This window comes from Chanodichthys erythropterus, chromosome 10 (genome assembly GCF_024489055.1).
Source record: "Chanodichthys erythropterus isolate Z2021 chromosome 10, ASM2448905v1, whole genome shotgun sequence".
NCBI lineage: Eukaryota > Metazoa > Chordata > Actinopteri > Cypriniformes > Xenocyprididae > Chanodichthys > Chanodichthys erythropterus.
The window spans coordinates 16,998,244-17,015,952 of record NC_090230.1 but is presented as its reverse complement, the minus strand read 5'-3'; the positions used below and the strand labels follow the sequence as shown (position 1 = coordinate 17,015,952).

At 34.6% G+C, this 17,709-nt stretch overlaps 1 protein-coding gene across 7 annotated transcripts in view; it reads left to right on the top strand.

Annotated features, from left to right (window-relative positions):
• LOC137027789 (complement factor H-like) overlaps positions 1-17,709 on the top strand; it is a 122,050-nt gene that overhangs the window by 38,827 nt on the left and 65,514 nt on the right. For 3 of the 7 annotated variants that reach the window (XM_067396297.1, XM_067396295.1, XM_067396300.1), the window contains 3 exons: positions 9,806-10,012; positions 10,104-10,319; positions 10,487-11,242. The exons of 1 other annotated variant lie outside the window; for it this stretch is intronic. In XM_067396297.1, coding sequence (XP_067252398.1) covers positions 9,806-10,012; positions 10,104-10,319; positions 10,487-10,500 — 437 coding nt within the window. In that variant the 3' untranslated portion in view covers positions 10,501-11,242. Of the gene's footprint in view, positions 1-7,484; positions 7,843-9,805; positions 10,013-10,103; positions 10,320-10,486; positions 11,243-17,709 lie in introns of those variants that run through there. 3 more of the 7 variants (XM_067396296.1, XM_067396299.1, XM_067396301.1) reach the window with 3 other exon arrangements.

Genomic DNA, 17,709 nt, shown 5'->3' with positions numbered 1-17,709 from the left:
GTAAATGTGCATTTCTCCAAATGTGCGCACTTTTGGACTTAAAGTTTGTATGTGTATGCACTGTGATCAAAAATAAATGGGACCAAACATGATTGAATGTAAAGGTTTGTGTCTCGTTATTCTATTAATAACTACCGATTGATTTTGCATGTCTAATAGAAATTAAGAATTATTAGTATCATTGTAGTGGTGCAAATATCTAAGCTATCTAATACTTCAAATCTCAAGGTTAAATCAGATTTTTTTTTGTAAAAATGTTTCTGTAACAGCTGCCAAAAATAGTATATAGCTCTACTGTGGTTTTTAACAAATTTTCAAAACAAAACAAAAAACAAATAAACAAAAAAACTTTTCAAAACATCCACACACACTAGTGATGCGCGGGTCGGCTTTTTTTCCAACCCGCGGGTCCCGCTTTTATGAAATTATTTGGCCCGCCCCAGCCCGCCCCGCACCACTGTATCCATTTTTACAACCCGCCCCGCCCCGCACCCGCAGCCACTAAATATACATACTAGTAAGGTGACCACCCGTTCCGCATTTCGCGGGACAGTCCCGAAATTGGGAGCTTTGTTCCGCGTCCCGCAAGACTTAAGTAGTGTCCAGCATTTCATTTACGTCTGTAGTTTTTTTTTTTTTTTTTTTTTTATCCCTGAAATTACAACACAACAGTAAGAAATATAATAAAAACTATGACTGGCAGGCATTTAAAAATCTGTTTGTGCAGCCGTCATATTCTAGCTGTGAAAATAACTAACCAATGCAATCATAGAGAGAGTGGACATAAACTCAGTTTACTCAGTAAACAACCAGGATTTATCTCACATAGCCTACTAGATAAGAACCTCAGGAGCTGCTCAAAGCTGCCTAAATCGATGATTTAAAGCATGTAATCATCCATTCTGATGGCAAATATTTCCAACGAACGGCAGCGATCAAGCGCCACACACGGAAATGGTCGAGCACCTACGGAAAAACGAGATATTCTCCATTTGTTTTAACCAATACAAAATTGCGACGTTCAGACACGACTTTCTTCTCACGTTTATAGTTCATTTAATGCGGGTTATATGGCGTTGTTATAATGAAAAATGTTGAGAGCGCATTATTGTATCACGAGAGCGCATCAAATGCACGAGCGATCTCCGCTCACAGGCGGATTAACTGGACGCGCCCGCGCTCTCTCTCAGGTATTACATCTGCGCGCTCAAAATTTGTCATCCTGCATGTGTAGCCGTGAATCTAGAATTTTCTGTTGTATTTAATGTTCTGTTGTATTTAACATTAAATTCTGTTGAATTTAATGTTGCCATAAGAGCAACATTGTAGTGTGGGCACCCAACGGCAGAAACATTAATCGGCGCGTATGCCAAGTTTGCCAACAAGTGTAAATCACTATTTACATTTTAATTCACAAATGTATCTGTCTCACGTGGTGTCTCGCATTGTCCAGCAAAATCACATCTACTGTCCTGCAACAGATCAATAGCCAGGTGGTCACCCTACATACTAGGCATTGTAATATAAATGAAAACAGCCTTTATTTCAGCCTGAAAGTGCTTGGAAACATCGCCCTGTAAACAGGCAACAACACACGATTATGAATATGAACCATAAATCAGGTCATATTAATAAAAAGATAATGATAAACATTTTCAACATTTACAAAGCAGCGTCTGTATTCATCTAACAGGCTTAATAATTTTTTATTTCAAATTTGTATTGGCCAACAGTTTACAGCTACATAACCACTGCACTTTTGTTTTATTTAACACACGGAAAATATGTCTTGACATGCTGGAAGTGCTCATTTTGTGGCTCTCGTGTTTGTATATTTTTCACACGAGTTTCACACGAGTTGCACTTCACGTACTGTCTCGATTGTCTCTTGCTGCAGCTATTTCTGAGAACCGGTCCCAAACATTAGATTTAGCAGCCTGAATTTTTTTTCTTTTAATTATGTAAATTCCCGACCTCAATTTCTCCCACACCTCGTCTTCCATCTGCACATTTATTTCTCCGTTTTGGTTGTCGTGGCTGGCGCCGGGAGCTGCTTGGTGCGCTGCTTTCATGACGTGACGCCAAAGGTTTGGGGACATCACGCAAGTTATGTTGCTACGGCCTTCGTATTGTAACCTTATCAAAGAACCTAATAAAATATGAAAATCGATATTCCCAAATATTTAATATAGGCTATAGGGAATTGCACGCAACAAACATGGATTTATTTATTTATTTTGTTTTTAATGACCCGCCCCAACCCGCCCCGCAAATAAAGTGACAATTTCTTTACCCGCCCCAACCCGACCCGCGGGTTACCCGCGGGGTCCGCGGGTTATGTGACGACCCGCGCATCACTAACACACACACACACCCCCCCCCCCCCCCCTCTCTGTTTTTTTCACAAATAATAAAACAGACAGTATGTCAAACGTGTTGGATATTAGGTAGTTGTGAGTGCAGGTGTGAAGTAAATTATTATATCTGAGATAATAATATTTCTGTTCTAAACACGTGTTTTTATGGACACACAGAAGAAAGCCTTGTCTATAGGCTCTGCGTCGATTTGTGTCTCAAGTCCAGAGGTGGGTAATCCAGGAGTCAAAGAGTAAAAGTCCTGCCATATTGTTATTCCACCCACTGAAGCATTAATGAGATAAATAAGTGATTAATTGAGTGATGATTGAGCATTATTGAAGACACCTGATGATAACAAGCAGAATCACCAAAGGAGAAAATCACAATTTTTAAGTTACCATCATCGAGGTCAGGGTTTGTTTTAGTTGAGCTCTTGACCCTTGCCTTTTTAGTTTTAGATTTTGTTTGGGCAGTTTTAACTGTATTAAAACCAGCCAGACAAGCAAAGTTAAAAGATGATCAGGTGTTGTTGGTTATGTTTTTACATGATCATTATTTGATCTGAATCACTGAACTCATTTTGAATCTCTGAGTTAGATTTACGTTATTGGTTACAGCAGCACTGTGATTCTACAGCACAAGATCAGCTTTATCAATACAATTAAATTATTTTTTTTTTAAGAGTTCTTTTTTAAAAAGAAGTGCTCATTTAAACACACAGACATTAAGAATCATCCTGTGAATCTCAACAGTGGTGGCCATCATAAAGCATGTTGCAGTGCATTCTGGGAGCCACCAATCAAAATTCATCCATGGCTCCCATCATGCATTGCTGTATGAATAAATTGTGAGCAAAATTGTCTTAGTAATTTCTTTATTCTCACTATTAAAATTTTGCTGTTTTTCTGTGACTTTTTAGTAGCTTGTTTTCTAATGTTCAGAGTTGATCTATTGATCAGAATATGTTGCTTGTCACCGTTGTTGAGATTCACAGGCTGATTCTTGATGTCTGTGCGTGCCTAAAATTTTTTTTTTTTTGTGATAAGGACAACTTTAAAAAAAAAAAAAAAAAATTCTGTATTGTAAAAGCTGATCTTGTGCTGTAGAATCACAGTGCTGCTGTAATCAATGTAAATCTAACTCCTAGATTGAGCTCTAAATGAGTTCAGTGTTTCAGATCAAATAATGACCAACCAACACCTGATCATCTTTTAACTTTGCTTGTCTAGTTAGCTTTACTGCAGTTAAAACTGCCCAAACAAAATCTAAAACTAAAAAGGCAAGAGCTCAACTAAAACAAACCCTGACCTCGATGATGGTTGCTTAAAAATTGTGATTTTCTCTGGTGATTCTGCTTGTTATCATCAGGTGCGTTCAATAATGCTCAATCATCACTCAATTAATCACTTATTTATCTCATTAATGCTTCAGTGGATGAGATAAAAATATGGCAGGACTTTTACTTTCTGACCCCTGGAATGTCCACCTCTGATTGTGCCAACATTGTAGAATGGGGGTAATTGTGTGTAGCTGCAAAGTAAATAAATATTTCATGAGAAAGAGATAAATGTAGAATAAACGCGTTAAGAATCCGTACAGCTGTAGAACGAGGGACTTTTATTCTGTTGAGCTGAACCGATGAACAACTGATGACGACACGGTTTGACGTCTGGTTGACCAATCAGCGGAAAGAGGCGTTTCATTCCCGCCCACATGTAGAGATCGAATTTTCAAACTGCTTATTTGTTTCCAACCCCAGAATGAAAAAAGAAAAATCAAGCCAGTTTTTTGTTTTTTCGTTTTCATTTTAAAAATGAAAAACGAAAAAAAGTGCGGTTTTCTCATTTTTCTGACTTCAATATCAAATCAAAACATGAATGAATGGAAGATACCCTGATTATCTATTATGCCTATTCTATTTTGAGGTTTTTTTTCATAGAGAAGTGTAGGACATGTCAAATGTCAAATATTAAGTTATCCTTCTGTTTGATAATATATGTATATAATAGGCAACATGCTATTTTTTTCCTTTTCTTAAAGCTATAACTTTTGTCAAAATGGAAACGAAAAAACAAAAAATTGGCTTGATTTTTCTTTTTTCGTTCTGGGGCTGGAAACAAATAGGCAGTTTGAATATTCAATCTCTACATGTGGGTGGGAATGAAATGCCTCTTTCCGCTGATTGGTCAACCAGACGTCAAACCATGTCATCATCAGTTGTTCATCAGTTCCACTCAACAGAATAATAGACCTTTGCTCTACAGCTGTACTCATTCTTAACGCGTTTATTCTACAGTTTATTCTGCTGCACACAACAACCCCCATTGTACAACATTAGCACAATGCCTGTTTTATTGAAGTGACCAACTATAAAAATCTAGCGAAGCTGCTCAACGCACTGGCCAGCGAATATATAGCCACACATTGAATTAAAAAGTGCAAATCAGTAGCCGATGTAAATATGCAGCAGTCATAACTTTTGTTGTAGACAACAGTTTTGGGATCTGGGATGAATTTGAAATGAGACAAATATGAAAATATATTACATGTGATTAGTTCATCAAAGCGGTGCTATAGAGAGATGGACTTAAAATGCGAATTGGATGATTTGATGACAAGGTGAACTCGTTTATGCCCATTTGAAATAGGCTATCACACATTTAAAAAAAGTTAAATAAATAAATAAGTAAAGGGAAAAATGTTAAAACAGTGTTAAAAAATAACCATAATAGTGCTCTCTTAAGAAGATATCAATTATACTTTATCAATATTAGGCTATATATATCAAAACCCTGAAATAACACTAACAATAATGAGATAAAGAGTATTTTATAGTCTATTTATTGTCATCTGTCTGTGTCAGAAATTAACTGTAATTGATTAATTGATTTACAGGGGATTTTAGATTTTTTTTCCTAATCTTATTAGATATGTATGCTTTCTTTAATGTTAAGTTCTTAAATTTTGTCATTTAAATTACAATAATATGATGCTATAGGTTGTTACCAATTAAATCAGTATCAAACAAAGGCTTGCAGAGGTGTCAAAAAAGAAAGAAGGGAAAGAAGCAGCACCTGAAGTTGCTTTTAGATTTATGAGTTGTTAGATTGCTCAGAGAGGGCAGTATATGTGTAGGAATTACAATTGCATAATGTAATGATATTAATGTTTTACACATCATTTTGAATACAGAAAATTTTAAATGACAAAATGAAACGATTATTGGATTATGAAATTAATGTTGCCAGTAGGTGTCAGCAAGTCTTTGTGTTAATGATTGAGCCATTTATTTAAGCGATTCGTTCAAAACGCTGATTCATTCAAGAATATATCAATTGGAGCTCTATAATCTTTTGGACCATTGAATCACTCAGTCAACTGATTTGTTCAAAGACTCTGATTCATTCAGGAATGAAACACTGTTCTGTGCGCTAGGAGTCAGTCACACAACGGTTCTGATCTGCATTGGAAGTTTAGTCGGCAGAGAAATTTAAACACTGGTTTGTGTGACATTCATTAATACTCAATATTAATGAAATAAACTCAGAATATTGCCTTAAACAAAAGTTATAGCTTTAAGAAAAGGAAAAAAAATAGCATGTTGCCTATTATATACATATATTATCAAACAGAAGGATAACTTAATATTTGACATTTGACATGTCCTACTCTTCTTTTTTTTTTTTAAATATATATATATATTTTTTTTTATAATATTTTCATAGCCTAGAATCTATCATTTCAAATCCATCCCATGTTGTCTAAAACAAAAGACCTTTCTACACTCAATGTATCAAAGTTGTTGGCTGGGGGTAGTAAATTAATATTTATGAGATAAACTAATGTTTCTAGTGATGAATTAATGTCTACACAGAATTAAGCCCTGACTCTGCATCAGAACGATTTGTGTCAACATTCACTAGTCTGGCTATTTGATGAGAAAGAGATAAAACGTAGAATAAACACGTTAAGAATCCGTACAGCTGTAGAACGAGGGACTTTTATTCTGTTGAGTGGAACCGATGAACAACTGATGACGACATGATGGCGTCTGGTTGACCAATCAGCGCAAAGAGGCATTTCATTCCCGCCCACATGTAGAGATCGAATATTCAAACTGCCTATTTGTTTCGAAACTCAGAACTAAAAAAGAAAAATCAAGCCAACTTTTTGTTTTTTCACGTTCATTTTGAAAATGAAAAACGAAAAAAAGTGTGGTTCTCTAATTTTTCTGATGTCAACATCAAATCAAAACATGAATGAACGGAAGATACCCTGATTATACACATACCTAAAGGAAACACGGATCACCAAAATGGTGACCAAACATTTTCAATAAAACATCAGGATCTAAACTTCTGTTAATTCCCAGAAAGAACTTCTGCTGAGATCTTGAGAGATTTATTGTCTTCTTTTATCTTCAGTGGATTTCAGGCTGTGTGGCTTTAAAACAGTTGTAGTTGTGTTTCATTTTCTGAGAGTGCAAACATTGATTCAGTGCCATTACCATTCATTTTTTGTTGAAATTTCAACATTTTTTCAACATTAATTGTGGGTGCAAAAGTGTTATTGATTTAAGTTAACATTGACACATTAACACTGATTTAACGCTGTATCGATCATTGCTTGCTATCTGGGTAATGTTATTGTAATGTTAAAGAAAAAAAAAAGTTTTCTAACCTGAAAAGAAACAATGAGTGATTTAAAATGGCAATTTTTAAATAAATTAGTAGGGACACCAAGTAAAGCTGTTGATGAGGAAAATGTAATAAATAAATAAATAAATATAAAAAAATGAATCTGACTCCAGAGTCTCCATGTATATTTTTTTAATAGGAAATTTTGAGCACATGGGAAAAATGTGTACAAAAATACAGAAATTTTGAAATACAAGTGTATTGAAATTCCAGAAGGATGATGGATCTGTAAAAATGCAAAATAGAGTGAAATGTTTGTCTGCACAAGAGAGTCTCTTAAAAATTAAATGAATCTAAAATCACATTTACTTACCTGGTGGATAAAACAATGACTAGAAACGTGATGATCAGCTGCAAATGATTGTGAATAAAGTGGAAAAATGTAATTTGCTTAATGATAGACACCATATTGAATTTTTCATGTTACAGATAGATGTATACTCCATCTTTCCCAGCAGGCACCGGACGTCAATATAACGTCAGATTGACATGGACCACTACGTCGGATAGACGTTGTATTTTGGTTGAAAATGAAAATCTGGTTGACGTCATAACCAAACGTCAGACTGACGTCAATCTCCAACGTTGGTCAGACGTTGCATTTTGGTTGAAAATTTAAATCGGGTTGATGTCAGAACCCAACATCAGACTAACATCAATCTCCTACATCGGAGACATTGCGCTTTGATGGAAAATAAAATCAAAATCGGTATCGGTCAAAAACCAACAACAAATTGACAAGCTGTCAAATTCCAACTTTAAAGAAAGATATGGTTAGTATGGATTTTGTTGGCATGCAGAGGTGGACATTCCAGGGGTCAGAAAGTAAAAGTCCTGCCATATTTTTATCTCATCCACTGAAGCATTAATGAGATAATTAATTGATAAATTGAGTGATGATTGAGCATTATTGAAGACACCTGATGATAACAAGCAGAATCACCAAAGGAGAAAATCACAATTTTTAAGTTACCATCATCGAGGTCAGGGTTTGTTTTAGTTGAGCTCTTTGACCCTTGACTTTTTAGCATTAGATTTTGTTTCGACAGTTTTAACTGCATTAAAACCAACCAGACAATCAAAGTTAAAAGACAATCAGGTGTTTGGTTATGTTTTTACATAATTATTATTTGATCTGAATCACTGAACTCATTTAGAGCCCAATCTCTGAGTTAGATTTACATTATTGATTACAGCATCACTGTGATCCGACAGCACAAGATCATCTTTTACAATACAATTTTTTTTTTTTTTTTTTTTTTTTAAAGAGTTATTTTTTTTTTTTTTAAAGCGCTCATTTAAACACACAAACATCAAGAATCAGTCTGTGAATCTCAACAGTGGTGGCCATCATAAAGCATGTTGCAGTGCATTCTGGGAGCCACCAATCAAAATTCATCCATGGTTCCCTTCATGCATTGCTGTATGAATAAATTATGAGCTAAATTGTCTTAGTAATTTCATTTATTCTCACTATTAAAATTTTGCTGTTTTTCTGTGACTTTTTAGTAGCTTGTTTTCTAATGTTCAGAGTTGATCTGTTGATCAGAATATGTTGCTTGTCACCGTTGTTGAGATTCACAGGCTGATTCTTGATGTCTGTGTGTGCCTAAAAGATTTTTTTTTTTTTTGTGATAAAGACAAATTAAAAAAAAAAAAAAAAAAAAAAATCTGTATTTTATAAGCTGATGTTCTGCAGAAGAAGTAATCAATAATGTAAATCTAACTCAGAGATTGGGCTCTAATTGAGTTCAGTGATTCAGATCAAATAATGATTTTGACCAACTCCACCTGACCATCTTTTAACTTTGCTTGTCTGGTTGGATTTAATGCAGTTAAAACTGCCCAAACAAAATCTAATATTAAAAAGTCAAGGGTCAAGAGCCCAACTAAAACAAACCCTGACTTCGATGATGGTAACTTAAAAATTGTGATTTTCTCCTTTGGTGATTCTGCTTGTTATCATCAGGTGTCTTCAATAATGCTCAATCATCACTCAATTAATCACTTATTTATCTCATTAATGCTTCAGTGGATGAGATAAAAATATGGCAGGACTTTTACTTTCTGACCCCTGGAATCTTCACCTCTGCCATTATGATGGTAAGGAGACATTGGGTTTTGGTTGCCATACCTGATGACTAAATGTCAGTATTTGACGTCATTTTGACGTTGGTTTAAGACGTTGATTCGATGTTGGATTTTGGTTGGTTAAAACCACAACCTAAAATAACAAAAGATCAATGTCTAATGATGTTAGAGTTTGACGTTGAATAGACGTTACCACTTTGACGTATAGAAGACGTTGGGTTTTGGTTGCCATACCTGACGATTAAATGTCAGTATTTGGTGTCATTTTGACGTTGGTTTAAGACGTTGATTCAATGTTGGATTTTGGTTAGTTAAAACCACAACCTAAAACCAACAAAATATCAATGTCAAATGACGTCGGTATTGGACGTCAAATTAACGTTGTTATTAGACGTTGGTTTGACATTGAATTTTGGTTACCAGACGTCGTGACCTAAATTTAACCAAATACTAATGTCTTATGACGTTCTGTGCCTGCTGGGTTTAACTCAGTTTTCTTGGCTGTAACGCTGATTGTTTAATACCATATAACATAACTGTAATTGTTATGCTAAACCACATTGCAAGCTAGTAGCATATTTGCTCTTAAACACTGGGTCACATAAAGAATAAATGATTCTGTGTGGATAAATATGTGATCGAATATCTGCTTTCTCTAGAGGCAACGTGTCCTCTAAAAACAACAGATGAAGACTTAATAATTGAGCGATTCCCTGATATTAAGGGTCCCATCAAACATGGACACAGTTTAATATTTTCATGCAATAGAGAAGGGCTGATATTAAAAGGAGAGAAAGAAATCACCTGTCAGTCAAATGGAGAATGGAGCAGCCCTTTTCCTACATGTGAAGCTGAGAACACAGACGGTAAAAGCCTCGGATTGGACAAAGACAGATCAAAGATAGATCTGTTGTTCACATGGAGAATGCTTGATTGATCCGATCTTTCTGTTTTTAGAGGTAATGTGTGTTGCAAACCTGACAGTGAACATGAGATCAGACGTCACTGATGAAGGACACCCGGTGCCTGAGTTTTCAGTTAGACCTGGACGCACAATAACTCTTACTTGTCTTGGGAAGAAAGTGAAATTACAAGGAGAGAGAAAAATCACTTGTCAGTCATTTGGAGAATGGAGCAGCCCTTTTCCTAAATGTGAAGATAAGACCACAGACGGTAAAAAAAACTTCCCATTCCATAAATGTGTAGGAGATAATTTCACATGCAGAATTATTGAGTTATTTAACAGTGTTTATAAGCATCACTATTGCTCATATTAAAGTAAATGCTCAGCTTTGGTACATAATTCATGAGTATGCAAATCTCTCTTGATTTCGACCAAGAAGCAACGTCCTAGCAACTGTCGAGAATAACCTAGCAACAGCATAGCTACGCACTAGCACCGTGACGGTGGATAAGCTGATCCCACAGATGTGAATGAAGATGGACAGACACACTGCGGCATGAGTAACACACACACACACACACACAATTTTTTTTTTTTTTTTTTTTAATCTTTGAAGCTTTACTTATTTTTGTTTTCTTTTTGGGGTAAATGTTTGATTCTGAACTGTTGTTTTTCTGAATATTTTGATTATTGAAACTTTGTTGGTTGTTTGATTATTGAAATTATTGAAGTGTTTTGCCAACCCTTTTTTTTGTTGTTGTTTATTTTGATTTTCATTTTGAGAAATGAACTCTTACCCTCATGGATTAATAATTAGGCCTACATGTCGCACCACATCAAAGGACTTTTTTGTACTTGTGTATTTGCAGTGATCCTCTGTGTGAAAAGTGCTTTTTTCCAATTCTGATATTGCACAATACAATTTGATGAGATTGAATCTTTTGTGTGTTTTTTGTTGTGAATTCCATTATATTATTTTAACATTTAATTGTGTGTAACTGTTGGTTTGAGTTATCCTGGGTCAAACAGTTAATTTAATGTGGTAGATTTGAGTCTGCCTGGCACCCGAATTGGCAAAGATTGAGGAATTACTTTAATTAATAATTTAATTCCAGTAGTTAGGGTACCACCGTTACAAGGCAAATCTTTAATAGTCAGTGACCTGAAACAAACATGTAATGATGGAGTGATGGATTTGCCTCTGTGTGTGTGCACTGTTAAAAAAAACCTGTCAAATTTACGGTAAAATACCGGCAGCTGTGGTTGCCAGGAATATACCGTGAAAAAAATGTGGAATCTGTAAAAGACAATACGGTATACTGGTTTTGTATCCCTAAATTTTACAGTAGACGACATATTTTGTTTTTAAAAAAACAAATATATTTGTCAATTATACAGGTCCACTATTTGGACGTCCAACCATGACCCAACTTGGACGTCATCTTGACGTTCAACATTTGACCTTTGAACAGGGTAATTTTTTTGGACGTCATTTGGACGTCAGTAACAGATGCAGGAAATTGACATGATTAATATGTAATATTTGTTTTATAGGGCCTATCAACATGATTAATACACGAAGGAGCTCAGATGCAAAAGCCTCTAAGTGCCATCTGAAATTTTCTTCTAGAATTATCATTTTTATCAAGCTTGTATATTTAAGTTCAATAATTTCACTTAAATGGCAATGCAAATTACCTATTAATTGTCATTTAAGTGAAAGTACTTAACTATACGTATATAGCATGGCACTTAGAGGCTTTTGCATCTGAGCTCTTTAATCACGTTGATAGGCCCTATAAAACAAATATTACATATTAATCATGTCAATTTCCTGCATCTGTTATTGACGTCCAAATGACGTCCAAAAAAATTACCCCGTTCAAAGGTCAAATGTTGAACGTCAAGATGACGTCCAAGTTGGGTCATGGTTGGACGTCCAAATAGTGGACCTGTATAATTGACAAACATATTTGTTTTTTTCTACCATGATTTCGGTAAAAAAATATGTTGTGTACTGTAAAATTTAGGGTTACAAAACCAGCATACCGTATTGTCTTTTACAGATTCCACATTTTTTTCACAGTATATTCCTGGCAACCACAGCTGCCGGTATTTTACCGTAAATTTGACAGTTTTTTTTAACTGTGTAGTTTGGACGTCGAATAGATGTTCAGAAATGGTCATGAACCGACGGACCTAATATAGACATGATCTGCATGTCTATCCGACGTCCAGTGCTTAGTGGGATTTTTTAACATCTTGCTTCTGTAAAAATGAATGTTTTTGTTTGCTTAAAAATCTACAGATTTATACTGTGAATTCCAATGTGCACAACCCCAAAAGATGTAGTTTTACTCAAATAATACCATAAAATCTAAGGTTATTAGACATTTTCAACATTACAATATTTAATTGTAAAATGTATGCATATTTATTTGTTTTCACAGAAAATACTTATAATTTCAACATTTTATTACAGTAAAAAACAAAGTTTTATCCAGTCTCACAATTAACGGTTATTCAATCTATTTAATACAGTAAAAGGAAGTTTTTGGTTTTACGCTCCATTACCGTTGGAATTTGACGGTGTTTTGCTGTATATTTTACTGACTTTTTTTACAGTGTGACAGTGAATAAAACATCACTGAAGCATCAGCTCTACTAATAAACAAAAGGAAAGAAGCTGATCAAAATGAACCTTTTTTTCCCAATTCAGTTTCATCTGTTTGTGATTTCTTCCAATAAAAATACTAGGCATGATTAAGATGTGCATGTATGAAAAAAATATTTGCCTAACCCTTTTAATCATCCAATATCCGCTTTATGTTTTAGAATAAATATATCAAAATATCCATAAAAACAAAATTGTATAAAATACTTCAGATAAAGGTTTTAGAATAGAGTTGATTCATTCATTTCCACTGGCCAGATAGTATTTGAATAGTTTTAACCCCTTAACTGTCACAGTCCCACTGGTCGGGCGCCTCCCAACCAACACACCCTTGTTTAGCACATGGTTTAGCCCAAATGAAATGAACACTACTCGGTGTGAACACTACAGGCTATTAAATGTAACACTGAATTGGTCTTGGAGTTAATGAGATAATTAGGTGATAATGAGCAGAATCACTGAAGAGAAACAACAAGAACTACAACTTCAGCCACAGCCTTCGATGAAATCAACTGAAGATAAAAGACATTAAATCTCTGAAGATCTGATTAAACATCTCCACAAACAGCATTACCAGCTTCACTTATTACTAACCAGACTGGCTTTATTTCTGACAAACATCTACAGAAGCTCTTATTGAGAATTACCAGAGGTTTAGATGTTGATGATTTGGTGAAAATAATAGTTTTGTTTGATGTCACCGTGATCGAGGTCAGTCGTTGCTTTAGTTAAGCAGTTTTACTCTTCACTCTTTTAGTGCTAGTTTTACTGTGTCTGTTATAGCTGTTTGTTATGGCAGTAATGACAAATGTGATCAGCTTCTGTCAGCTACTTTATAATAAGAAAAATGTAATGTGACTTATTTCACTGAACTAATGATTGAGCTTTATATGAATAAAATGTTAAGTTTGTGTTGATTCTTCTAGAAATACAAGGACAAAACTGTTATAGTCAGAAAAGCTGAATGAATTTTAAAACACATTGTACACTAAACACTTTAAAACTCCAGCAAAACTTTCTCACACACAGAGATCTACAATCAGCATATGAATCTCAACAATGGTGACATGCTTCATGCCACAATGCATTCTGGGTGCTTCATGCAAAAATGAATACATTGCAGCATTAAGCATGTCACCATTGTTGAGATTCATGCGCTGATTCTTGATCCATGTTTGTGAGTAAATCTCAGTTTACATGAATCACAATAAAGCACAGTAAGATATTTCTCATTTTAAATTCAGTTATAAGCCACTGCGCAGAGATTATACTCTTATCATGAAGCAGACACAGCATTAGATTGTGTTTTCTCTTGTTTTTTTTTGCCATAACTAAATCAGTTACAGCAGCCAGAGAAACCCTGACATTACAAAAACAAGTCAAACTACTCAACTAAAGTAAACTCTGATCACCATGATGGTAAGATAAAAAAAATTCAATAAAACATCAACAACAAAAAAACTGTCTCTTAATTCTCAATAAGAGCTTCTGTATATGGAGTTGTTTAATCCTCTGCTGAGATCTGGAGAGATTCAATGTCTTCTTTTATCTTCAGTTGATTTCATCTAAGGCTGCGGCTGAACTCAGTTGTAGTTCTAGTGTTTCGATTTTTTTTGTTCTTGTTGTTTCTCTTTCTTTCGTTCATTCTTCTTGTTAACAGCAGCTATCTTCATTAATTCTCAATCATCACTCAATTAATTACTTAATTATCTCATTAAATCCAACACTGATTCAATGTAACATTTAACAGCCTGTAGTGTGCACTCTGAACAATGTTCATTTCATCTGGGCTAAACCATGTGGGCCCTACGTGGGTGTGCTGGCTGAGAGGCGTCCCGCCAGCGGGATCGTGACAGTTAAGAGGTTAACTGAGTCATAACAGCCAGACAAGTAAAGAGATATGATCAGGTATTGGTTATGGTCTCACATAACTATTATTTGACCTGAATCACTGAACTCATTTAAAACACAAGTTAGATTTACATTATTGATTACAGCAGCACTATGATTTTACAGCACAAGATCTGCTTTATCAATATAATATAAAGGATTTCACATGATAAAAACTTTCTCTTAGGCACACACAGACATCAAGAATCAGCCTGTGAATCTCAATGACGGTGACAAGCAACATATTCTGATCAACAGATCAACTCTGAACATTAGAAAACAAGCTACTAAAAAGTCGCATAAACAGAACAAAATAAAATATGAGAATAAAGGAAATTACTAAGACAATTAAGCTCATAATTTATTCATGCAGCAATGCATGATGGGAGCCATGGATGAATTTTGATTGGTGGCTCCCAGAATGCACTGCAACATGCTTTTTGATGGTCACCACTGTTGAGATTCACAGGCTGATTCTTGATGTCTGTGTGTGCCTAGTAGTGATGGGAAGTGCGGATAATATTACTGACTCAGACGTTCAACAAAATTATTTAACAACTTTATTTTAGTCATTTTGTTCATTTTAGCAAAATGTAATAAAAATGTTATGTGTTACTTACCCAACACATCTATTACTTATGCAAATGTTGATCACACTACAAACAATAATGCTACAATGCTATACGATTCAGAAATGATTAATTCATTACTTGGGTCTTCAGTTTATGACAAGCTGATTAAGCTCACCTCACCTCTTGTCTGACAAGTCTTCGGGTTTAAGTCGTTCCTTAATGACGTGACAGACAGTCCCATGCTAACCCAATGCATTCTGAGCCGGAAAGTTCATCTCATGAGTCTTTCGGGTTTTTGAGTCGTTCCTTAAACACGTGACAGACCCATACGCTATTTCTGACATTTCTGTCACTGTTTTTGGTACTGTTTCTTGAGGATCTGTGGTGTGTTATTATAAATAAATAAAGCCCTGTTATAAATAAAGTATTGATTAATTTATCTTTTTGACTGTCTATCTGTAAATAAACACTATATAATAATATAATAATCCAAGCCTACAATACAAAGTATTTATAGCCTAGTTTGTTCATTTTTACTCCAATTTTGAGTTTGCTGTTATAATAATTGCTTTTCCTAGTCAGACTTGACATATTAGTCTAATATATGTATAAGAAGATTGCTCAAAAAGGACATAATGACATAAATTAAAAGCAAATAACATTTTGAATTTGAATTATTAATGTTAGTTTAAGACATCAAGGTTATGATAACTTCAGCTTTAACAGTTGTAACACAAACTCAAACAAAACTGGAGAGGTAACGTTATTTACTAATAAATATAATGTGCTTGGGTCACACAGCATAGCGTATGGGTCTGTCACGTGATTAAGGAACGACTCAAAACCCAAAAGACTCATGAAATGAACTAATCAATTGAATCATCAGGTGAACTACTACAGAACCTGTAGAATATTGCACATGCGCGACTGAACGAATCACCCCCTGACACGACTCGTTCTTCCCGAGTCACATTAAAGATTGGTTCAAAATGAACGAATCGTTCAAGAACGACACATCACTAGGGCCTAAAATGACTACTTTTTTTTTTTTTTTGTTCAACACACCTTTTCTGAAATCATTTGAATCATATTGTAAAAGCTGATCTTCTGCTGTAGAATCACAGTGATGCTGTAATCAATAATGTAAATCTAACTCACAGATTGGGCTCTTCATGAGTTCAGTGATTCAGATCAAATAATTATTAAGCGAGACCATAAACAACACCTGATCATGTTTCTTTACTTGTCTGGCTGTTATAACTCAGTTAACTGCCCAAACAAACTCTAATATTAATAAGGCAAGGGTCAAGAGCCCAACTAAAGCAAACACTCATCTCCACGATGGTGGCTTAAAAATTGTGATTTTTCTCCTTTGGTGATTCTGCGTGTTCGTCTATATCGGATGTCCAGAAGACGTCAAAAAAAGACGTCATAAAAACTTTCATTCTGGACGTCTTTTCAACCTGAGACAAGACCTCAAAAAGACGTCTTCTGGACGTAATTTGCTTAGTGGGTTATATTTCCATAACAACATTTGCAAAAATCAGTCGCCCATGCGTTGCCTTTTACCAACAGACCTGACACTTGCAACTCAGACAAAGGAGAAATTAAAATTTTAAAAAAAATTAAACGTACACCACATTATATTACACATTGACTTTATGAATACAAATGACAGCTTTATGATTTTTATTTATTTTTTTATTTTATTTTATTTTATTTTTTTTTGCATGCATGCATGCATTTAAAGACAGCATGTACTTCTCTGGCATTTTTAAACCTTTTTATGAAATATTATTTCTCAATTTTTTCAGAACATGCAGTCAGAGTTACAGAAAAAATAATGATAATGCAAAAAATAAGGAGATTGTGTTTTTTTTTATTTTAATCAGGTTAGTTAAAAGTGTGACTGAATGATGTTAATTCAAATTCACAACCATGTATTTGCTATAACAATGAAAATATTTGAAAAACGGTTAAAAACAAGTAATGATGCAATCCTTTACATCTTAATTCTTGAGTGTAGCAGAATTCAATGAATGTAAAATTATTATCATGTCACATATGACCAGAGGTGGGTAATCCAGGGGTCAAAGAGTAAAAGTCCTGCCATATTTTTATTCCACCCACTGAAGCATTAATGAGATAAATAAGTGATTAATTGAGTGATGATTGAGCATTATTGAAGACACATGATGATAACAAGCAGAATCACCAAAGGAGAAAATCACAATTTTTAAGTTACCATCGTGGAGATGAGTGTTTGCTTTAGTTGCGATTTTTTTGAGCTGTTAACTGAGTTGTAACAGCCAGACAAGCAAAGAGAAAAGATAATCAGGTGTTGGTTATGTTTTCACTTAATTGTAATTTAATCTGAGTTCATTTAGAGCTCAGTCTTTGAGTTAGATTTACGTTATTGATTACTGCAGCACTGTGATTCTACGGCAGAAGATCAACTTTATCAATATAATCCAAAGTGTTTCACAAAATTTATTATGAAAAAAAAACAAAAACAATCTTTCT